The sequence below is a fragment of the Stegostoma tigrinum genome, chromosome 16 (genome assembly GCF_030684315.1).
Source record: "Stegostoma tigrinum isolate sSteTig4 chromosome 16, sSteTig4.hap1, whole genome shotgun sequence".
Taxonomy (NCBI): domain Eukaryota; kingdom Metazoa; phylum Chordata; class Chondrichthyes; order Orectolobiformes; family Stegostomatidae; genus Stegostoma; species Stegostoma tigrinum.
Window position 1 is genome coordinate 20,916,815 of NC_081369.1, and position 25,162 is coordinate 20,941,976.

The 25,162-nt window shown below is 42.6% G+C and overlaps 1 protein-coding gene across 1 annotated transcript in view; it reads right to left on the reverse strand.

Annotated features, from left to right (window-relative positions):
* The window catches only part of dus2 (dihydrouridine synthase 2), an 88,395-nt gene that overhangs the window by 45,111 nt on the left and 18,122 nt on the right, over positions 1 to 25,162 (reverse strand). Inside the window, exons 5-7 of the mRNA XM_048546884.2 lie at positions 21,716 to 21,759; positions 17,800 to 17,860; positions 10,601 to 10,648 (exon numbers count right to left, since the gene is read on the reverse strand). Coding sequence (XP_048402841.1) covers positions 10,601 to 10,648; positions 17,800 to 17,860; positions 21,716 to 21,759 — 153 coding nt within the window. The remainder of the gene's footprint in view (positions 1 to 10,600; positions 10,649 to 17,799; positions 17,861 to 21,715; positions 21,760 to 25,162) is intronic.

Here is a 25,162-nt window from a genome sequence, read left to right on the forward strand (position 1 = left end):
CTCTCCTAAACTGAATTCCAGTGGTCTGAACCAGCCAATGCTTCAGAACACAAGGCCAAAACATTCACTGCACCAAACCCTGAGGTAAATCAAAGAACAAGCAAAACTAAAGCTTACTTTCAAATCTACGACCCTCTCACATCCACTACCTGGTACGTCTCAAGTCTGGTCTGCTATACAGGTACATATCACACATTAAGAAACCTAGGAATTCACAAAGCAAATTGCACATGGGCAACTTTTAAAACTAAGTTTATTTCCACTTTGATTCATTCATTTGAATTCAGAGAACTAAGTTTTGCTTCTTATGCATATGTCTTGAATTTCTGCCATAATATTTCAGAACCCTCTCCCCATCCCCCTCTCTGATGAAGGGTCTAGGCCCGAAACGTCAGCTTTTGTGCTCCTGAGATGCTGCTTGGCCTGCTGTGTTCATCCAGCTCCAAACTTTGTTATCCCTAGAACATTAGCTGGGTCTCTGGATTAACAGTCCAGTGATAATACCACTAGACCATTGGCTCCCATCACTTTCTTACTATTTGTGAGTGTTACAAAGATTTGTAAATATTATTGACTTTACCTTAGTTGAGTGTCTCAATATCAACAAACCAGATAATATGATTTTGGTGAGGAAAATAACATTGTTTTAAATAAATGAAAGAACATAAACAAGCAGTTTTAGGGATAAGTAACTTTTAAATAAATACTACTTCTTTGATGTTCCAACAACATCATTCATAAGGGGAAGCATCAAATTCTGATTCAACAGAAGCATAAGCAATGTGAGAACCTCTGACCGAGATTTCATGCAACTTTTTTGACTTTTTATGAAACATAGCAAGTTTTTAAACAGAAAATCCAACACCAAACCCAATTGAATTCACCATTTCCTACCCACCAACGGGGAATTGCAGCTTCAGAGAGGTAAGGCTCACAGGAAGAAGCAACAGAGATGCCTGATTCCAGTAACAAAACAGCACACATCATAGGCTGATATGAACTCATCCTCCACCAGTTCATACTTCTCTCTCTCTCACCCTCACCCAGATACGGATTAGATTTCCTGCAGTGTGGAAACATGCCCTTTGGCCCAACAAGTCCACACTGCCCCTTGGAGCATCCCAACCAGACCTGTCCCCTTATAACCCACACACCCCTGAACACTATGGGCAATTTAGCATGGCCAATCCACCTAGCCTGCACATCTTTGGGCTTTGGGAGGAAACCGGAGCACCCGGAGGAAACCCACGTAGACACGGGGAGAATGTGCAAACTCCACACAGACAGCTACCCGAGGCTGGAATCGAACCCGGGTCCCTGGCACTGTGAGGCTGCAGCGCTAACCACTGAGCCACCGTGCAACCCAGTGTCTTGATCATTTGTATTGATTCCAAGGCTATCATCCTACCAACTAGCAATGAAGCAGTGAGTTGCTAATAACCAGAGCATCAGCAGAACTCAGAGAAGGTCTTTGTAACTTGTGCACTGCAACCACTCAAACCACAAACACAGGGATCCCTCCTTCTGTGTCACCAGCAGCAGCAACAAGGAAGCTAAGTGCCGATGCTGGTAGACTCCACTCCAAACTGGGGGTTGGTGGTGTTGGAAACTCTACCCCTGCTGCCAGATTTAGGTTTCTTTTAAGAAAAACATTTGGAGGAGGAGAACTTCCTTTCCAAACTCTGCTGAAGCTAACAGATTTCCGTAACCGTGGCTGGCAGACCTGCAGACTACTCCCGAATTGCTTTTGAAATGTAACTGCAATGTGAGGCAAACTACACAGAGGGGATCTCGCACAAATCACCAGATAGCCTGTCATTTTTTTTTTAAAAATTGGCTTGTTGAGGGATGGTGTGTTTTGCATTCAAGTGATGATTTTTTTGACATCTCATCTGAAAGTCAGCACCCCCCAACCTTTATGGTGCACTGAAATACCAGCCTAGACTGTGCGCTCAGGTCTGCCAACTACAGTCAGTGTCCTTCAGACACCTAGGCAACTGCAGTTTGTTATTTGTCGATACTCAAAGAACAAGGTGCTCAACAAATACCACACAATTGTGCCACTCTGTCTTAACCGCACATTGCAATCATGGAAAAGATAACACTAGCAATAAGCTCATTTATTTTGATAGAACAAACCAGCTGCATACTTCGCACAGAAAAAAAGACCGTGGATTAGATGCCTTCCCAGCCAACCTTCACCAAATTTAACTACATAGCAACAGATTTCACTGCAGCCAACGTTGTCAGATCGAGAGACTATTTAATTACCGTGACGCTTTGGGCAGGGGATTACTGTTCATGGGAGAGGAAGTTGACATAGTGCCCTCTGAAGGACAAGCAATGATGTATGTGTCCAGCCAATCTAAACAAAAGGATGAAGTAATGCAGAATCAGAAACTCTGTAAATCAGCAAAAGGTCCAGAAAGTGAAAGAAAGGGTGGAAAAGAAAGATTCAAATGAAGAGAGAGAGAGAGAGAGAGAGAGAGAGAGAGAGAGAGAGAGAGAGAGAGAGAGAGAGAGACAGAAACAGAGAGGCAGAGACAGAGACAGAGAGAGGCAGAGGCAGAGGCAGAGAGAGAGACAGAGATGAGGAGAGAGGGACAGAGAGGGAGGGACGGACAGAGAGGGAGGGACGGACAGAGAGGGACGGACAGAGAGGGACGGACAGAGAGGGACGGACAGAGAGGGACGGACAGAGAGGGACGGACAGAGAGGGACGGACAGACAGGGACGGACAGACAGGGACGGACAGACAGGGACGGACAGACAGGGACGGACAGACAGGGACGGACAGAGAGGGACGGACAGAGAGGGACGGACAGAGAGGGACGGACAGAGAGGGACGGACAGAGAGGGACGGACAGAGAGGGACGGACAGAGAGGGACGGACAGAGAGGGACGGACAGAGAGGGAGGGACAGAGAGGGAGGGACAGAGAGAGAGGGACAGAGAGAGAGGGACAGAGAGAGAGGGACAGAGAGAGAGGGACAGAGAGAGAGGGACAGAGAGAGAGGGACAGAGAGAGAGGGACAGAGAGAGAGGGAGGGACAGAGAGAGAGGGAGGGACAGAGAGAGAGGGAGGGACAGAGAGAGAGGGAGGGACAGAGAGAGAGGGGGAGGGACAGAGAGAGAGGGGGAGGGACAGAGAGAGAGAGGGAGGGACAGAGAGAGAGAGGGAGGGACAGAGAGAGAGAGGGAGGGGCAGAGAGAGAGGGAGGGACAGGCAGACAGAGAGAGAAATTTCTACCTTGTGCTCTTTCTAAACAAAAACCATTTAACTTGGCTCCAGAAAAATAACAGCCCATCATCATGGGAAACTAGTTGAAAGATATGAAATACTTGAAAGAACTTCAAAAAACACATCATAACATCCTAAATTTACTACATTCCCCATTTTCCTATTTGTCTGCTTCCATACTGTGGCCTGGCTCAGCTCCCTTAACCAAATAACATTGCTCAGTACAGACAGGATTTATTTTAGAAAGCATAATTTGCCACACCTTCCCACTGCTTTTTGACTAAAACACGAATGGATATGACATTTTAATACAACTAGCTTTGAGAGAAATAAACAAAGTTGAGAGATATTCTGCAAAGATTTGTTGGCAATTACCCAATAACGATGCAGAGGACAGCTTTCATACTGAGAGAGAGGACATCTCAGCAGATTCTTTCATGGACACTGAGGTTACCATGTAAATGTCAAATCTTTCTGACTTCCAGTGAAACAACGTCAATTAATAACTCGAAGATTCAGAAGGAAGCCAGGAAGAAGCTGTTTAATTTTGTGACTGGAACTATTGTCTGAATTGATTTATGGCATAACCTCCAAGGGATGAGAAAAACATAAGGCGATATCCCTAGCCCAGGGAAATTATTTACAAGGTCAGTCTTACTCTGATCGCGGTTGGGGGTCATCCATCTTTCTGCAAACCACCTGAAGCCTCTGCATTATTGAACAGTTATGGGAGGTAGGGCATTCATCATGGAGTGAACAGCTCAATGGAGACAAAGTGAAGGCACTGCTATTCTTAATCTGGAGCAGCTTTGAGCGGTGTGGAGGGATTCTGCTGACTTGATATTCAGAATCTCTCCGCACAAAATGTTTTGTGCTATTTTGTAAACATGCAGGTTGAAGCAGGACTAGCCCACATGGGCCCTCATACCTTCTCCACCATTTAATATGATCTGACTGACAACTCAACTCTACATCCCAGATAATCTTTCACCTCCCACCTACCTTGATGACCAAAAATCTGTCCACCTCTGCCTTAAGAAGGTTCAAAGGCTCTGCTTCCACTAGCTTCTGAAGAAGAGAGTTCCAAAGACTCTCACCCTTCTGCGGCAATTAATTCACCTCATCCTAGGGCCCTTACTTTGAAAAACAGTAACCTGCCACCCTAGATTCCACCACACGAGAAAGTGTTCTTTCTACATCCACTCAGTCAAGTCGTTTTGAATGTTTTAAGCTTCATTTATACTTCTAACCTCCTAGGAAATAACCTCCGCCTGTCCAACATTCTCACAAAGTGACCTGCCCACTCAGCGTTCTGATGAAAAGTCACTGGACCTGAAATGTTAGCTCAGCATTCCTTCTACAGATGCTGCCAGATTTGCTGAGATTTTCCAGCAAATCCAGCATCCACTGCTCTTTTGGTTTCTCATCTAGTACATAAGCACCCAAGTTTCGTATTCAATTTGTCTCAGAATAAAGAATAAAATTCCATAAGCTTTGCTAATGACTTGCTGCATCTGCGTACTGGCCTTTTGTGTTTCATGTGCTAGGACATCAAGATCCTAGATTTCAGAGCTCTGCATTCTCTCACTATTTAGGTAACACGCTTCTTATTTATTCTTCTTGACAAAATTGACAATTTCTAACGTTCTCACATTATATTACATTTGCCAGATCTTCACCCATTCGCTCAACCGATGTATATCACTCAGTGGCCTCTTCAAGTCCTCTTCACAACTTACTTCCTATCCACCTTGACATCATCAGCAAATTTAGCAACCATACCTTGGTCCCTTTATCAAAGTCATTTGTATAAATTGTAAGAAGTTGAGGCCCCAGCATTGAGGTCTGTGACACACCACTCATTACATCTTGCCAAAAAGAAATTATCCATTTATGCCTATGGTCTGCTTCCTGTTAGCTAGCCAGTATAGAACCCTCCACTCCATAAGCCTTTATGTTCCATAAGCCTTTATGTTCCATAATCAGCTTTCATAGAATCGTACAATCCCCTACAGTATGGAAACAGGCCCTTCAGCCCAACAAGTCTAGAGCGACCCTCAGAACATCCCACCCTGACCTATATCCCTGTAACCCATCTAATCTACATATCCCTGAACACTATGGGCACGTTAGCATGGCCAATCCACCTCGCCTGCACATCTTTGGACTATGGGAGGAAACTCACGCAGACATGGCGAGAATGTGCAAACTCCATCCAGGCAATTGACCAAGGGTGGAATCGAACCCAGTGTCTGGCGCTGTGAGGCAGCAGTACTAGCCAATGGGCCACCGTGCTGCCCCCTAAGCTTTGATGTATCACTTTGTCAAATGCCTTCTGGAAACCTAAATGCAGTATACTCTTTGATTCCCAATTAGCCACAGCACATGTTACATTTTCAAAGAACTCCAGCAAATTAGCTAAATATGATATCCATTTTACAATCACATTAACTCTGCCGGATTCCCTTGAACTTCTCTAACTGCCCAGCTAGGTCTTCAATAATATTCCTATGACAGGTATCAAGCTAACAGCTGTTCCTAGTTTTCCGTCTCCCTTCCTCCCTTTTTGAACAAAGAAGTTACATTTGCTATCTTCTAGTCTAATGAGTTGTGCCCAAATCCGGGGTTTTTGGAAAATCAGAACCAAAGCATCAATTATTTCACCAGCCACTCTTTTTAATGTTTAGGGACGATGGCCAACCAAACCCAGGCACTTGTCAGGCTAGAATTCCAATAATTAACTCAGTACCATTTCCTGGTGATCATCATTTCCACCTCCCTTTCAATTCCTGACTTTGCAGAAACAACTATGTTACCGTACTTATGTTTTCTAAAATAAACATTCAGATCATTTCCTTTTTACCTATTTTCCGATTCATTTTCTATTGCAACAATGCTCACTTTGTTAACTTTGTTTTCAAATATTTACAGAAACTCTGATTTTATTTTTGGCTATTTTTTGGTTGTACTCAATTTTTTACTTTTAGTCATTCGTAGCTTTGTTTTCAAACATATTATTGAATCTTCTGCCCTGTCACCTGTCTTTGCATAATTATATTTAATTCGCCAGCTCACTTCAGCTGGCTCTGCTTTCATGAAGGTATAAGTGCCTTTAATTAAGTTTAAAAAACCAATATGGATTCACTCTTTTCGCCCTCAAATTGAATGTAAATTCAATTATTTTATGATCACAGCCACACACTTTTCCTATAAGGGCAGTAATGAATCCTTTCTCTTTATACAAATACTCGATCTAGTATATCCTACTCACTGCTTGGTTCCAAAAAGTGCCCTTCTAAGAAACTATCCCAAAATTGTTCTATTAATTTATCTAGGCCACCTTTGTCCATCTGATTTTTCCAATGTTTTGTAGATTAAAATCTCCCATGACCAACACCATGCCTTTCTGATAACCTCCTGGTGTTTGTTCTTTAACTGTGGGGGTCCGTGTAGCTGGTGCCCATAGTGTGTTCCCTAAAAAGTTGATGCCTACTGTCCAATGTGGAGGCCACTTCCAGCAGTGAGCAGAAATCGCCAATTACCTGTTCTGAGTTTCATGTTGAGAACTCTCGATGCCTGGTTTGTTCGGCACATTTGGTAAGAGAGGAAGCTGAACATTACCGAGGCGAGTTTTGCCGCCAACGAAACATTTAACAAGCAATAATCCCCCTAACTTGGTATCTTGACCCTGGCCAGCAGAAAACTCACCACTCTGTCTCAGTGGATATATGCAGCCAGATGCTCCTGATGCCAAGGCTGACTATCAGATTCCTCATTCGAGTTAGTCACAAATCTCACCACAGCCCATGTCGCTCAGGGCACTGCAAAAACTGCCCCAACTCTCTCTTTTTTTAATCCTGTCATTATTTTTGTGGAAGCCAGGCCTGTCAATTTTCATCCCTGAAGGAGCATTCCTCAAAAGTGCTGGCCCAGGTAATCATCGTTGAAGCATCTATAAATTATTAAACCAATATTTGTTCCTAATGCAATTGATCTAATCTGTAATCTCCAAAATAAAACAGCCAGAAGCAGTAAATTTGTCCATGTAAAATTACTAATCTATATTACATCAAGCTATAAATAGTTATCAGGTAACATTACATTGTTTTTGTTTCAGATTACAGATGGTGAGGTTGTTCTATTTTAATAGAGACATTGTTTATCAATATTGTTTCTATACCTCTTTCATCTCAAAAACAACATGCCATTATTCTTGGTTGATGGGACCAGTTAAACTGCTGCTGTAATAGTCAGTGTGCCTTTGGTGAGGGGAACACATCAGCCCTTACTTTAGGTTAGTTATTCAAGTTTTACAGAAATGAGCCTCAACTCGTACAGACATGTTAATCCTTTCTTTATTTTTGTTGGCGTAAGTTAAGTCGTTCTTGTATTAAAAATGGGGCTCCTTCAAGAGAGTGTAATACCTAATGACTTTAATGTCATAGAGTCATACAGCACAAAATCAGATCCTTCAGCCAAACTCATCCATGCCCACCAGCATTCCTAAACTGAACTAGTCCCATTTGCCCGTATTGGCCCATGTCCCTCAAAGCCTTTCCTATCCAAATGTCTTTTAAATGTTATAACTGTATCCACTTCCTCTGGCAGCTCGTTCCATATACGCACCAACCTCTGAGTGAAAAGCTGTCCCCTCAGGTCCCTTTTAAATCTTTCGCATCTCTCTTTAAACCTGTGCCCTCTTGTTTTTGGACTCCCTACCCTGGGAAAAAGATCTTGGCTATTCACCTTATCTGTGCTTCTCATGATGTTATCAACCTCTATAAGGTTACTCCTCAGCCTCCTCCACATAACTCAAACTCTCCAGTCTCGGTAACATCCACAGTGTATTTTCAATTGCTGGCTGGCCATCAGTTATTGCCCATCCCTCACTGCCCCTTGAAAAGGTGTTGGTGAACTGCTGCAGTCCATTTGGTGTGAGTTTATTCACCATGCAGTTAAGGAGGGGGTTCCAGGATTTGGATTCAGGAGCAGTGAAGGAACATGACACATTTTAAAGTCAGGATGGTGAGTGACTTGGAGGAGTATCAGTGTGTTACATCAGTGCATTGTATTTCATATTTTATCACTCTTTCCTTCTTTGCAAAAAAAAAGGATGTCACTGCTTATAAACTACTGTGGGAACTCCAGAGGTCATGAAAGGTGCATGAAAGATCCCCCAGGTTATTGTGAGAGGCAAGGGCTTTGACTGGAGATCTTTGTAACCTCGCTGGGCAATGGAGAGGTCCTGGAGGACTGGCAGGTAGCTAATATTGTTCATCTGTTCAAGGAGGGAAATAGGGATAATCCAGGAAACTATAGATCAGTGAGTCTCACATTTGAGGTTGGAAAGCTTTGGAGAGAATTCTTTGGGATAGGATTTATGCACATTTGGAAAAGCATGGGCTAATTAGGGACAGTCAGCATGGTTTTGTGCGGGGCAGTTCATGTCTTATTAACAATTGAAATTTTCAAGGTGACAAAGGCAATCAATGAGAATAGAACAATGGATGTTGACTGAATGGATTTTAGTACAGCTTTTGACAAGGTCCCCCATGATAGGCTCGTCCAGAAGGTTAAGATGCACGGGATCCACAGTGACTTGGTTGCTTGGAATCAGAACTGGTTTGTCCATAGAAAGCAGAGGGCAGTGGTGGAAGGGTGTTTTTCAGGCTGGAGGTCTGCAGTTGGACCTCTGCTGTTTGTGTTATATATAAATGACTTGGACAAAAATGTAGATGGATGGGTTAGTAAGCTTGCAGACAATACAAAGATCAATGGAGTTGCGGGTAGTGTAGAAGGTTGTTAAAGGTTAAAGCAGGATACAGATCAGTTGCAGGTAAGCGTGGAGAAATGGTAGATAGAATTTAATTCAGGTAAGCGCAAGATGCTACACTTTGGGAGGTCAAACGTTAAGATAAAGTACACAGATAATGGCAAGACCCTGAACAGCAATAATGTACAGAAGAATACAGGTGTTCAAATCCATTGCTCCCTGAAAGTGGCCATACAAGTACGTAGGGTGGTAAAGAAGGCATATGGCATACTTGCCTTTATTGGTCGGGGAACTGAGTACAACAGTCAGGATGTCATGGTACAGCTTTATAAGACTTTAATTAGGCTGCATGTAAGAGTACCGCATTCAATTCTGGTTGCTGCACTACAGGAAGGATCTGGAGGCTTTGGACAGGGTGCAGAGGGGGTTTATCAGGATGCTGCCTGGATTACAGGGTATGAGCTATAAGGAGAGGCTAGAAAAGCCTGGGTTGTTTTCTCTGGACCAGCAAAAGCTGAGGGGTGACTTGATAGGAGTCTCTAAAATTATGAGATGCAGAGATAGGGATGACGGTCAGAATCTTTCTCCTCAAAGCTGAAACGTCCAAAACTAAGGCGAGAGGGGAAAAGTTCAACTCAGGTAAGAGCAGCAACTTTTTTTTTTACAGAGCATGGTAGGAGTGTGGAACCCGCTACCAAGGGTGGTGGTGGAGGCAGATACGTTTGGGGTGTTTAAGGGACTTTTAGATAAGCACATGTACATGCAAGGAACAGAACGATACGGACCGAGGGCAGGCAGAAGAGATTAGTTTAATTTGGCGCCTTGTTTGGTGCAACATTGTGGGCCTAAGGGTCCATTCCTGTGCTGTATTGTTCTGTGTTCTAACTCATCTTCTTTAAATATAAATTTCACTCACACATTCTCAATGGAGGAAATCTTTGTCAGGTAATCCTTGTGTACACACGAGTGTCCACTTTGAAACATCTTGAGAATGTTGCATTTTTGCCTTTACTGATTACTACTGTAACTAACATTTCAGCAGGTTTGGTGTCCCATTTCTGTCTTTAAATAACAGAAGACATGTGGACTTTAACCATCACAACCTTCGGCATCTGACTAGCCAAGAGCCATTTTGTCAACATTTTTTTGACACACCATAATAAAAACAAAGCCCTAGCTGTCTCCAACAAATTCACTTTTTTCTCTATCAGAAAATCTTTTAACAGTTGGACGTGTCCCTTTACTGGATACAATGTGAAACCCCCTTCACTATTGTGACACAAAAGGAATTGAACAGAATCCAGAAACAGCCATTCAAACCCAACCAATCCATGTCAAATTTCATTTGAACTTCTTCCGATCTTTAATCCCTGAGTATAACCCAGAGTTCCCTCTCCCTCCCATGATGAAACAGAATCTGAGCAAGCTTTACAGTTTGAACTACGTGATGAGATACGACTCACAGGTAGTTTGAAACACAGATATTAAATGCCCTCAATAAACCACAACTGTATGTTCAGAAACAAATTAGTTATTAGTTTACAGACTGACAACAAACAACTGAAAGAATTCATCGTAAGTACTTACAGCTTCAATTTTGTCAGGGTTGGACAACAGCGCTACTCCCATGCCACCCTATACAAATACAGAGCAAAACAAAGAGATTAGCGGTATCAAAGCTGCTTACATTAGAAGAGAACATACTGTGAGTAATAAACAAGCCACGGTAATAACCCAGGCATCCCGAACAGCTCCTATGAAGTTCAAATGCCTCAGTGGATTCCAAGCTCCTCCTAAAGAAGTGGTCTCTCTGAAACATCTTGGAAGAATGTGGTGTTTTACTCTGCGAAAAGGTGGTTATATAAATGCAAATTTTATCTTTCTTGCCTCTGAAGGCAAGGTGATATTATGGCATGTTAAATTCAGCATTTTGGTCTCAGAAATAAGGCAGCAAGTGCAATCTCCGTTGTTTACAAATAATATGCCAGAATGCAATCAGAAAGCAAAGAGAGGAACTTCATGAGTGGTCTCAAACATTAGGACTTGTGTAAACATTGCCAATGGACTGTGTCCCATACGCGCATGTTTTAGAAATTCAAAATCTAATTCTAAGGAATTTAAAATTCTACACCCATTGGCAGCCGTATAATGTAACGAACTGAACATTCAATGTTCACCTACAAAGTCACAACTATGGCCGATTTATAATCACAATCTGTATATTTTCAATATTTCAGACTCCCAATCCAATCCTAGAATATGCAGTTATTTAAATTCATGTTTAAGTAAATTGACTGTATTTTATTTCATTTCCGTGTGGGCAGATGTTTACTTTGATTGTAAAGCCACATTTCAGATGCACAACAAGGCATTAAAAATGTTTCCATACTGTAAAGGAATGCACTTTAGCATCATGTTAACCACTCATGGAAAATTTTAAGGATGTTAAAAATCGTAATGATTTTGCTGAAAATATATTTTACTGCTAAACTGTAAAAAAAATTTAAAAAACAAAACAAGATAATGATTTAATCACTAGTGCAAAGCTGTTGGATGCATTTCACTGGCACGTCAATGACTCAAAGAGCTGCTTCAAGTTGGAGGCATTTTCTTTCCTTCGTTTTTATGGCTGCCATGGCAGAGAAGGCTTGCTCACAAAGATATGTGAAGACCATAGGGTATTGGAGCAGCATTAGGCCATTAGTCCACTGAGTCTGCTCTGCCATTCTATCATGGCTGATATGATTCTCAAACCCATTCTCATGGCTTGTCTCTGAAATCCTTCAACACCTTACCAATCAGGTGTCAGATCTTGTGGTGGGAGAACACTTTGGCAACAGTGACCACAACAGCCTCACATTTACTGTAGCCATGGAAAGGGAAAGGAGCAGTTACCGGGGAAGATATTTAACTCGGGTAAAGGAAACTATGACACTATCAGGCAAGAGTTGGGAAGTACAGATTGGGAGCAATTGTTCCACAGGAAGGGCACAGCAGACATGTGGAGGCTGTTTAAGGAGCAGTTGTTGCAAGTGATGTATAAATTTGTTCCTCTTAGACAGGTAAGAAGAGGTAAGATTAAGGAGCCTTGGATGACGGGTACAGAGGTGCTTCTTGTCAAAAAGAAAAAGGCAGCGCACGTACAGTGGAGGAAGCAAGGGTCTAGCACAGCGTCAGAGGACTACAGGCTTGCTCGGAAGGAGCTCAAAAGTGGACTGAGGAGGGCCAGGAGGGGGCACAAAAAAGGCTTGGCAGGAAAGATTAGGGAGAACCCGAAGGCATTTTACTCATACGTGAGGAATAAGAGAATGATCAGGGAGAAGGTAGGGCTGATCAGGGATAGCGTAGGGAACTGGTGCGTGGAGTCTGAGCAGATAGGGGAAGCCCTAAATGAGTGTTTTGCTTTGGTTTTCACTAAGGAAAGGGACCTTGTTGTGAATGAGAACTTTGAAGAGCAGGAAAAGAGGCTTGAACAGATCAATATTGAGCAAGTTGATGTGCTGGAAATTTTGGCAAACACTAAGATTGATAAGTCCCCGGGGCCAGACCAGATTTATCCAAGGTTGCTCCGGGAAGCGAGAAAGGAGGTTGCTAAGCCGCTGGTGAAGATCTTTGCTTCCTCACTCTCCACGGGAGTCGTACCAGAAGATTGGAGGGAGGCAAATGTTGTTGCTCTTTTCAAGAAAGGGAATAGGGAAATCCCTGGAAATTACAGACCAGTCAGTCTTACGTGTGTGGTCAGCAAGGTTTTGGAAAGAACTCCGAGGGATAGGGTTTATGACTATTTGGAAAAGCATAGCGTGATTAAAGGGAGTCAGCATGGCTTTGTGACGGGTAGGTCATGCCTTACAAATCTTATTGAGTTCTTTCAGGAAGTCACGAGACAGGTTGACGAGGGTCGAGCAGTGGATGTGGTGTACATGGACTTCAGCAAGGCATTTGATAAGGTTCCCCACAGCAAGCTCATTCATAAAGTCAGGAGGTACGGGATACAGGGTGATTTGGCTGTCTGGATTCAGAATTGGTTGGCTGACAGGAGGCAGAGAGTGGTTGTAGACGGTAAGTATTCTGCCTGGAGGTCAGTGCTGAGTGGTGTCCCACAGGGCTCTGTTCTTTGTAGTTTTTATAAATGACTTGGATGAGGAGGTTGAGGGGTGGGTTAGTATGTTTGCTGATGATACAAAGGTTGGAGGTGCCGTTGATAGTATCGAGGGCTATTGCAGGCTTCAGCGAGACATTGACAGAATGCAGAGCTGGGCTGAGAAATGGCAGATGGAGTTCAACCTGGATAAATGCAAAGTGATGCATTTTGGAAGGTTAAACTTAAATGCTGAATATAGGATTAACGGCAGGATTCTCGGCAATGTGGAGGAACAGCGGGATCTTGGTGTTCAAGTGCATAGCTCCCTCAAAGTTGCCACCCAAGTGGATAAGGTTGTTAAGAAAGCATATGGTGTTTTGGCTTTCATTAACAGGGGGATCGAGTTTAAGAGCCGCGAGGTTATGCTGCGGCTCTACAAAACCCTGGTGAGACCACACTTGGAATACTGTGTCCCAGTTCTGGTCGCCCTATTATAGGAAAGATGTGGAGTCTTTGGAGAGGGTGCAAAGGAGGTTTACTGCCTGGACTGGAGGGCTTGTCTTACGAGGAGAGGTTGACTGAGCTCAGACTTTTCTCTCTGGAGAGAAGGAGGAGGAGAGGTGACCTGATCGAGGTGTACAAGGTAATGAGAGGCATTGGTAGGAGTCGATAGCCAGAGACTATTTCCCAGGGCAGGATTGACTGCCACGAGGGGTCATGGTTTTAAAGGTGTTAGGAGGAAGGTATAGAGGAGACAGAGGGATGTTCTTCACCCAGAGAGTTGTGACCGCATGGAATAGTTTACCAGTGGTAGTTGTGGAAGCGGAGACATTAGTGACATTTAAGCGACTGCTGGACATGCACATGGACAGCAGTGAATTGAGGGGAATGTAGGTTAGATTATTTTTGGATAAGGATTATTCCACGGTACAACATCGTGGGCCAAAGGGCCTGTACTGTGCTGTACTTTTCTAAGTTCTATGTTCTAACTACCACTGTATTAAATACACTCAGTGACTTGCTCTCCATAGCACTATGTGTCAATGAGCTCCAGAGAGTTACCACCCTCTGGCTAAAGAAATTCCTCCTCATCTCTGTTCTACAGTCATCCCTTCACTCTGAGTCAGTGCCCTGGGGTCCTAGTCTCTCCCATTAGTGGAAACACCTTCTCCCAAGTCCATTCTATCCAGACCTCTCAGCATTCTGCAAGGACAAGGTTGTGGTTTCTTCATAACCTTTTTGCTCAATTGTTCACATACAAAAGTGTAAACAATTAATATCGCAATATCGCAAAAATGCCTTTTTTTGCAATTTTTAACAATTAGTTTTGAAATTGGGCATCCCACCTACATGTCCCATTGGTTCAGAAACACTGCATTTGTGGATGCAATTGCACAAATTCTACCAATCACATACAGTTATTCAAGGAGTTTAAAATCCACCAAAGCTATTTCAGTGGATCACAATTTTACAAGGAATAGAATAAATTAATTGAATGCTATTATTGCCATATGTTTTCGAAGTCTCCATTACTGAAGAGCAATGGATTGGCAAAAGCTGATTGGATTCATAAGAAAGTGGCTAAAGATAACAACACACCACATTAAACATCTTGAGAGTGGTTGTAACTGTCATGAGTAACCTCTAACCCATTTAAAATAACTGAAAATCAGTTCAATAAAAAATAGACTGAATTATTTAAATTTTGTTGGTGTATAAACTAGCTATTTAAAAAACATAACTTTTTTGACAAAATGAACTTTAAAACTGTACACCAAAGTACCCATATATCTAAGAAAACAAGGGCATTTAGCACAGCTTTCCCGAGATTGTGTCATCGGCAGAACCTTGTAACTTCCAACAAGTAGTGTAGGGCCTGGTTTGGAAGAAATTCATCTTGAGTCAGTGTAAAGGATCGAGCAAACGAGAGTATGCATTTCGAACAACGTTGCCTTATGTTTAAGATTCCCCAATCTCTGGCACTGACTTGATCAATTCCATTTGTACTGTGGCAAGAGAACTAGCAAAATCTTAGCCCCGTACTTTACATCTGACAGGCACTATGCTTGATAAATGCATTTTCAAATCTTATAAGAGGTCCACAAGAGATATTGCACCACAATTGCTATAAACTATGACATTAACTGATCACAAAATAAGTGGCTTTGTTGTTCAGGTGGTGCATAACACCATAAGACATAGGAGTGGATGTAAGGCCATTTGGCCCATCAAGTCCACTCCGCCATTTAAATCATGGCTGATGGGCATTTCAACTCCACTTCTCTGCACTCTCCCCGTAGCCCTTGATTCCTTCTGAGATCAAGAATTTGTCGATCTCTGCCTTGAAGGCATCCAACGTCACGGCCTCCACTGTACTCCACGGCAATGAATTCCACAAGCCCACCACTCTCTGGCTGAAGAAATGTCGTCTCATTTCAGTTTTAAATTTACCCCCTCTAATTTTAAGGCTGTGCCCACGGGTCCTAGTCTCCCCGCCTAATGGAAACAACTTCCTGGCGTCCACCCCTTCTAAGCCATACATTATCTTGTAAGTTTCTATTAGATCTCCCCTCAACCGTCTAAACTCTAATGAGTACAATCCCAGGATCCTTAGCCGTTCATCATACGTCAAACCTACCATTCCAGGGATCATCCGTGTGAATTTCCGCTGGACACGCTCCAGGGCTAGTATGTCCTCCTGAGGTGTGGGGCCCAAAATTGGATACAGTATTCTAAATGGGGCCTAACTAGAGCCTTATAAAGCCTCAAAATAAGGCATTATAGTGCACCATAGGATGATATATCCAATTGTATCTGCCGCAGTTCTTTGGAAGAGCGAGCCAATTATTCCCACTCTTCTGCTGCTTTCCCATGGCCCTGCAAACTTTCACCTTTCAGTATCATCCAGTTTCCCTCTGAAAATCATTATTCAATCTGCTTCTATTGCTATTTCAGGCAGTGCATTCCCGATTCAGTGCAAATGTTTATTTCCTCCCCTCTCAAACTGGTAACTTTGCCAATAGTCGTCAAGTTTGTTTCTTTTTACCATCCTGCTACTGGAAACTGTATGCCTTGAATATATCTCAAATGTTCCCAGCATCTTCTTTGCTCCAAATTGAACAATTGCAGTTCCTGTGTGTGTATGAAGTCTGTCACCCACAATTCCATTTTAGCAAATATCCTTTGTGCTTTCTCCAAGGCTTTGACCTCCTTGCTAAGGAGTTGAGCCTAGAATTGGCCACAAAACTTCCACTGGGACTGACCTGTGGTTTATAAGCATTTAGTGCCAGTTCACTGCTTTTGTACTCCATACTATTAAAGCCAAGAATCCTGCATGCTATTGCCATTAACTTCAAAAGCCCTTTTTTCTCTATAGTTGCATGTTCTCTGTTCTTGCATTTCCTTTAAAACTGTACCACCTTGTTTAGATTGGCCCCTCATCACTCTTCCCAAGTGAACCTCTTCACATTTCTGTGTTCAATTTTGCCTGCCATACATCTCTTCATTTCATCAACCTGTCAATAAATCACATGCAACCAGAAGCTTAGGATCATTTTTGCAGACAGAATGTAGATGTGCTCAGATGGGGCAAACGCTTTGCAGAACACCTACTTTCTGTCCACAAAAATGACCCTGAGCTCCAGGTGCCTGCCATTTAATAATAATGGAATTATTTAGGTTAGATGGGCTTCAGTTTGGTTTCACAGGTTGGCACAACATCGAGGGCCGAAGGGCCTGTACTGCGCTGTAGTTTTCTTTGTTCTATGTTCTATTTCAACACAGCACCTCGTTCCCTGGTTAACATCTCTGTCTCAGACGTGCTACAGTACTCCAGCAAAGCTCTGTGCAAGCTGGAAGGACACCCATATTCCACTTGATAACTCTGCGACCTTCAAGACTCAGCATTGAGTTCAATAATCTTACGAACAAGAACAAAGCTGCTGGAAAAGCTCAACAGGTCTGGCAGCATCTGTGAAGGAGAAAACAGAGTTACCATTTCAGGTCCGGTGACCCTTCCTCAGAACTGATGGTGGCTGGGAAAACATCAGTTTATATGCAGAAAATAGGGAGGTGGGTTGGGTAGGGAGTGAACGATAGGATAGAGCCCAAAGAGAGAGAAAGAGAGATGGACAGACAAAGGAGATGCTAACGATCAGGCTGGGAGGGTGAGTAGTTGCTAATGGGGACTGTTTTAATTTTAGGGCCTAAGCACCTTCTCCAATGTCCTTACTCTGATCCCACACCCCAGGCTCTTCACATGGACTGCTACCACACATAAACCATTGTCAGCTACCAATGTTTTCAGTTAGCAGCTATTCACAACTGTTTGTCTTTCTACCTGGACTCCGTCTCTAGCTACTGTTTACTCCTCCTCCATCACTACCAGCCCATCTTCATCTTTTTCTGGCTCAAATTGGTTCTGTTGACAGGTCACTGGACCTGAAACATTAACCCTGCTTTCTCTCCACAGATGCTGCCAGACCTGCTGAGTTTTTCCAGCAATTTCTCATTTTGTTTCTGATTTCTAAACGTCCACAGTTCTTTGCTGATTTTGTGTAGCCATGAGCAATCCTTGTTCAGTTGGTAACAAACACTTCAAGCAGCACTATGGGGCAAGACTCTCTCCAAATGCAAATCACATGAATATAATTCTTTGCAGTCAGGAAAATCCGCTGTGATGGTTGAAAGCAAAGTGCAGTCTTACCTTGGTGGAATATTCTTTTGGGCAGCCCATATTTACGTCTATTCCAGCTACATCATTTTCTCTATTTGGAAAATAAGGAACATATTTACAAAAATATGTATGGTTTTCAAAGTATTGACCAAATAGACTCTGGCTTCATTATATTTTCATAAGGAATATTTTTTTAGCTACATCCTGCAACATCACATTCAGTGACACACAAGATGCAAGAACTAAAGTATCACACAGCGCGACATTTAGATATGTGCCAAATACAGGGCTCCTAACGGATAAACAGAAGATTCCTTTTGCATTGCTCATCGAGAATGCGAAGACATGCTGTTTGACAATTTACCACCATGCTATGTAATGGGCAATCTTTGATATTTTCGTAATGAAGTGTAACAAGCAGGAATTAACAGAAATTAACCAAGGTAAAGTGTCAGGTTAGCCATTACATTATTGAGTGGCAGAGCAGGCAGGTCAAATGTACTGACTTGAGGTGGGAATTATAAACCCGTACATGGAGGTAGTGAGGACAGAGGCTATCTCAAGTGATCTTTAAAATGATTACAGTTGGCTAAACCTGGAGGGTTGGAAAGAGTTGGTGCTGCCCACGTGAACGAACACGAGCACACATCCCCTCCCTGAGCCAAATAGTGTACGGTAGGGTGACTAGAAGTCACATGGCTCGACACACGAGTCATCCTAATGTACATCAGGACGTTTCAGAGATGACCACAAGACTATTCAGATCCCTAGGTATCAGGATAGTCCACAAACCAACAACCACCCTGCAACAGCTACTGATGAACATAAAGGATCCCATACCCACAACCAATAAAACTATCTTAATATACAAAATACCATGCAAGCACTGTCAGAAACAATACACAGGCCAGACTCGAAGACAACTGACAATAAGGATACACAAACACCAAGTAGCCTCCAAGAGACACAACCAATTCTCACTGGTCTCAATACATATGGACAAAGAAAGAGACAATTCGATTGGGACAACACATCCATAATAGCACAAGCCAAACAGAGACACGCCAGGGAACTCCCGGAGGGCTGGCATTTTAACCGGAACTCCATCAGCAAACACACTGAACTGGCCCCAGTATACAAAACACGAAGAACAGAACCAGAAGTAATGCCAACCAGCCTAGCAAACTGAGGCGGATAAATAACAAGAGGGACAGAACATCAGCGCCTCACCAGAGGCACACTGACGACGTTACCTTAGCAGGATAACAAAATATTTGCATCCAAACACACAGGTTCAGCAAGCAAGTCTGCAACCTGGTCCGCAACCCGAGCTACAACCCACCTCAGAAACTTTAATCCCCCACTATAACTGCTCTATGTTGGTTACACCTTGTGGTAAATGCAGATTCATTCCTCAGCATCCTTCACACTAGTTGCTGGCTCCCCGCCTATTCCAAGAAATGGAACTGCATCCTTTTTGTTTCTTAGCTCTAACCAGATATGTCCCTAAACCCGTCTGGGACATTCCCCTTTCTGCAACACTACAATGCTTTCCTGAACCAATGCCACCATCCCTCTTCCTGCTTTCCCAGTCCTATGTTTCCTGAATAACTTTGTGATAAGGAATATATAACAGAGTCCTCTCTTCCTTTGACATCATCTTTGTAAGAGCCACAACATAATTCTAAATGTCAATCTACACCAATGATTCACCAATCTTACTGACAATGTGCATTCACACACAAACACACTAACCCCTGATTGAAACTCCATTTCTTCCTTCCTTTCTGTAACTCTACCTATTAACGTATTAGTCACTTTAAACTGCATCTTCCGAACCCATGACTACTTCCATCCAGAACGATGAGGGTAGTAGATGCACACATGCTAGTCTGACTCATGTAAAGTGTCCACGATTTCCCACGTGTTACAGGATGGCATTCTGCTTATCGGAGCTGTCTTCCAAGCCTTAGTCATACTTTTGTTGTATTTATTATGAACATATTTTTCTCGTACCAAGGTTACCTTATAAATGCACGTTTCAGAATTTCTGGCCTGAGACAGAGTCCTCCACAGTAGATGCTCATTGAGTAACACCACCTTCTCACTTCACTGAACTCCCCACTCAGCAAGCTTAACCTGTTACAGTAAACATCAGTTAAAATACCTCTTTTCCACTATGCATAGAATTCCCACCGGAATTAAATTCTCCAATTTTTACTTGGTTACGTAACAGTCCTGCATCATCTGACAATCCCTCCCTCACTAATCTTGTACTTTCAAAAGCGTCTCTTATATACAGCGATTCTGATGTGTCACCAGCTATCTTGACTTAGTTTCCTGCGACAATGATTATCCTAATTTTTCCTCAAAAACCTGTTCAGTGATGTTATTACACACTTCTGGAGCAGGTGGACTTGAACTTGAGATACTACCACTGCACCACAAGAGGGCCCCTGCTACAGTTTTTAAAAAATTTAAACTGTTTTTCTCAATCTGTTCAGAAATGTTATTACACACCTCTGGAGTAGGTGGGACTTGAAACCAGGCCTCCTGGTCCAGGAGTAAGGTCACTATCACTGCACCACAAAAGGGTCCATGCTCCAGTGATTCACACCAGATGAACAAAGGACTTTCAGTTGATTGATAAGATAATTGCCAATAATAGGCATACACCTACTTAACAATACTTTCAGATTCAGAGTTAAATGAGAAAGACTGAGCAGTTAAATTCCCACTTTAAGTTAAATTCACTAAACCCTCACTCTATCTAGTCTCACTCCCACGTAGCCTGAATGTTTCTGTAAGATTTTACTATTTTTCCTCCTCAACATTTCAGGAGAAACTTGCTGACAACAAAGCAGAAGTTACTTTCAAACCTCCATAACGAAAAAGCATCCTCCTCCCAACCCAACCCATCCCAGTTCATCCTTCTCCTCCCCTCCCCACCACAACTGAAAATTAGCTTCTGTTTAATTGTGTGTAGATTTGCAAAATATTTCAAATTGCCAGGATGTCTAACATACGGATGAAAGAAGTTTGATGAGGAAATGGGGCTATTTGAGGTTGTAAGTAGCTATAACAATCTCTTCACCATTTAAAGTCACCCATTCTATTTGGTTTTATTATACTGAGTTCCTCTTTCCTCACACTTCAGTGCCCCTGCATTTACTTAGTCATAGAAATTTACAACACAGGAACAGACCCTTCGGTCCAACTCATCCATACTAACCAGATGTCCGAATTTAATCTAGTCCCATTTACCAGCATTTGGTCCATATCCCTCTAAATGCTTCCTATTCATACGCCCATCCAGATGAATTTAAATGTTGTAATTACACCAACCTCCACCACTTCCTCTGGTAGTTCATTCCATACACACACCACCTTCTGTATGAAGAAGTTGTCCCTTAGATCCTTTTTTAATCCTTCCCCCTCACCTTGAACCTAGGCCCTCTAGTTTTGGACCCCCCCAACCTGGGAAAAGACCCTATTCATGCCCCCCATGATTTTATAAGCCTCTATAAAAGGTCACCCCAGAGCCCCTGGCTCTCCATGGAAAGTAGCCTCAGCCCATTCAACCTCTCCCGACAGCTCGAAACCTTCAACCCTGGCAACATCCTTGTAGATCTTTTCTGCACCCTTTCAACGTTCACAACATCCTGATAGCAGGAGGGCCAGAATTCAACACAGTATTCCAAATGCAGCCTAAACAATGTCGTGTACAGATGCAACATGACTTCCCAACTCCTATATGCAATGCACTGTCCAATAAAGGCAGGGGAACCAAATGTGCTCTTCACTGCCTTGTCTACTTGTGACTCTATTTTCGAGGAACCGTGAACCTGCATTCCAAGGTCTTCTTATATGAGTGTTATCTGAGGGCACTTTATAGCAAATTGATAGAGTAGCTACTGAAGCAGAGATAGGCCTGGTAAAGACTTACACAAGCTGTGCGACTGTCAGCGCTCTCTGAGCATCAGCTGTGCCCTGCAATGAAGAAAATTGAAAAAAAAAATAAAATGACTATCTTCCAGATGAGTGCAGTCAATAAACAAAATGTGTTTAAATGGGTTGAGAAGCTATTATTTAAACATAAAATATTTACATTTAATTATGTTACAATGAAAACAATTACAACAGACAGCGACGTCCAAAACGATATGGTGAATTGACACCGTCCTCAGGTTCTTAGCAATATCATTTCTGAGTTCTGAAATTGCCGTAAACTTCAAAGGAATTAACGCCACTTTCTAACTTGCACTGGGGCTATATCTATTTAAATACAAAGCTGATTTTGGTTTTAGGTGGCAGTGAGTTCTAAGAATTATTATATGCTTAATGTGAAAGATTCCATGACGTGACTTCAAAGGCGGCCAATACTTATCTCTCAACCAAGACCGAAGAAAACAGATCATGTTCTGTTTATGGAATCTGTGTACAAAATGGCTGTCATGCTTCTGATGGCATAACAGTGGCTATTCAAAGAGTTAGGATGGACTGGAATGGCGACCAGTGTTGGGATGCTCTTCATCCATAAGACGTTCCCTATGATCAGCGTATCAAAAACAATCTTCTAGTCAAATCCCCACTGGTTCATTTACTGATCCTGGTTTGGGACTGGGGAGAGGCAGTGTAAAGGTGGGTGTTTGACCCGTCTAAACCCGATAGCTCCGGGTCCGCACGGCCTGTCAGTCTTTATTGGCAGCTTATCTCAGAGAAGGCATATGTGATGTCACAACCGTGGAGGAATTGGTAAATCATCAAAGTACCTGTTGGCCGACAGTGCAGATGATCACAGCAGAGCCGATGGGTGGAATGCTGATGTTAAAGGGTAAATGAAGCCTTTCACCTTGCTTACAGGCTCATCTCAGCAAAGGTCAATCTTTCTCAGCCTCTGAGCTTCTGCCATATTCACTGCCTTGGACAAAAGACTGCGAGAGGTGCTGATAAACAGTAGCTTCTTAAAACACAGGGGGTTCTGCCGTAATGCAATAGTTGCATTCCTGTGCAACATCGCATTCTAGAAAATGCGCAGAAGAAAATAACGGCGTCTATGGGAAAAGCTGGGTTAGGGGCAGACCTCCCAAAAAAAACTTTAAATTGCTCAAAATCACTCAAAAGTCTAACACAAAGGATAGCACAGTCTGAATAAATGTTTTATTCATATTTAATAATGAAATAAAAATAAATTTAACCCATCTTGAAAAAAATCAAGATGACTTGATGGGGAAGGAGGTTTTGAGTTTGCTCTAGTGTCAATGGAGGAGTTGAGGGACGTCATCATCATCAGTACCTTCAGGTGCAGTTGTGGTTGCAAGGTTAGAGTGAAAAATAGTTCATCCCGAGTGGATGGTTATGGTTCATTGCCTTGGGGGTTGGCTTAATAAAGATATCCAGTTTTTTTTGCTGCTTTGTTGTTTTTGTTCTTTCATGAAGCTGTTCCTAGGGTGCCAAATAAAATCTTATTCCACGACCTGCTACCATGCTGCGTTCTGCATTGTAATCTGTGTCCTCCACGCGCTGCAACTGCTTCTGAATTTCCCCAGGATTGAAGATACAACAGAAGTGGAAAGCTTTCGTGGTACTGCAGCCTGGGCTTCATTTTCTTCATCTCCAGCTTCCACTTCCCCCTCCAAAAGAAGTTGTTGCAGATCAGCTGTAGGGAGGTCTTCACAGTGGGAACTCATGCAGCTCTTATCCTCACTCTCTACTTCGTCAAATCCAACATGCTTTGCATGATCATCACAATCTTCTTTGATCCTTGGGAGCTCCTCTGACAGATCAGAGGTTTTAAAATTTTGGAAATAATTTGGGAGAAGCTTCCACTAAGCTGCAATGCAAGCAATCCTTACTGACATCACCCCAGGCCTCCATGATAATGTCAACTGCATTCCTGATGTTAAAACTCTTATAAAATTGAACAACACTGTCCTTATCTGCCTCTTAAGTGTACGCGTTAAATAATAAGCTTCAAAAGCTGCTGTTGCACCTTGGTTTGTGGGTTGAAGGAGAGAGGTTGTGTATGGGGGTAGAAATAGCACTTTGATGTTTTGGAAGGCTCAGGAATCCTGACAGGATGGCTTGGCACATTGTCCAGGATAAGGAGAATCTTGAAATCCAAACTATTTTTCCTGCAATATTTTCTAAAAACATCTTCCAAAACATCAACAATAAGGTCAGAAAAAAATTGAACTGTCATCCAACCTCTTTTGCTTGACTTAAAATTGATACCTAGAGTAGGTTTGAGGCAACCTTTCAAGGCTCGTAGATTGGCAGAGTGGGACACCACCATAGGCTTAAGCTTTAAGTCTTCACTGGCATTGGCACCCAGCAGCACAGTCATATGATCCTTTGCCACCTTAAAGCCTGGAGCGTGTGCTTCATTCTTAGAAATGTAGGTTCCTGATGGCATTCGTTTCCAGTATAAACCAGACTTATCCAAATTGAAAATTTGGTTGTCGCCTTCATTAATTCATTTTTTTTACTGTGGGAGGAAATGCCATTGTCTGCACTGGCAGCTTCGCCACATAACTTTACGTTATTAAAAGCATAGTGGTTCTTAAAACCAGCCACTGCTAGCACTAAAGGCAGGCACATCTGCAAGATTTTCAACCTTTTTTGTGAGAACTTCATAAATTGAGAAGGCTTTCTGTTTGATGGTGAGAAGGATGGCTCCAGATCGCATTTTCATTTGAACTTCTATCCACACACTTATAAGCCACTCCATCTCTTCAAGTTCCTTCATCCATGACCTCACAGATTTGTTAGCACTCAGACATGTTCCAGCAATACAGCTTGCTTTAATCTTCTCTGCATTGTCACTAATGGTGCGTAACGTAGTCTCCTTTATTCCTGTTACGCGAACCATATCATATGTTCTCTCATTATGGTCAAAATACTTTATAATATCCAGCTTCTCTTCCAGGGTTAGCCTTTCTTTTATGTTCACCACCCACAATTTTTTTAAACCAGGATGCTTCCTGCTAATATTCTTGTCATTTTGTCCCCATATTTTGTGGTAACACAACTGAATATGCAAAAAAAAATGCAGAGTGCTGAACTCTCACAGAAATTGCGATGTTTGTATGATGCCAGCACAGAGACTCGTTCGGTGCTAAACCACTGAGCACGCTCAGGGCAAGCCCTGTGAAACGCTCATGTGACATCATGTTATAGTCATCACAAGTTTGTGTTTTAGAAACAGTGTTCCCCTATTCGTCAGTCTTGTTATAGCCAATTGGCATTACTGGAACGTGCGTCATAGCAGAACCCCCTGTAAACTCAAAGCACAACTTGTTCACTATGTTATCATCAATCAAAACAAGTCATGCCAAGGCTTGCGGTGATGCGGACAGGTACAGGGTGCTATTGGCAATGTTCAGTCAGAACC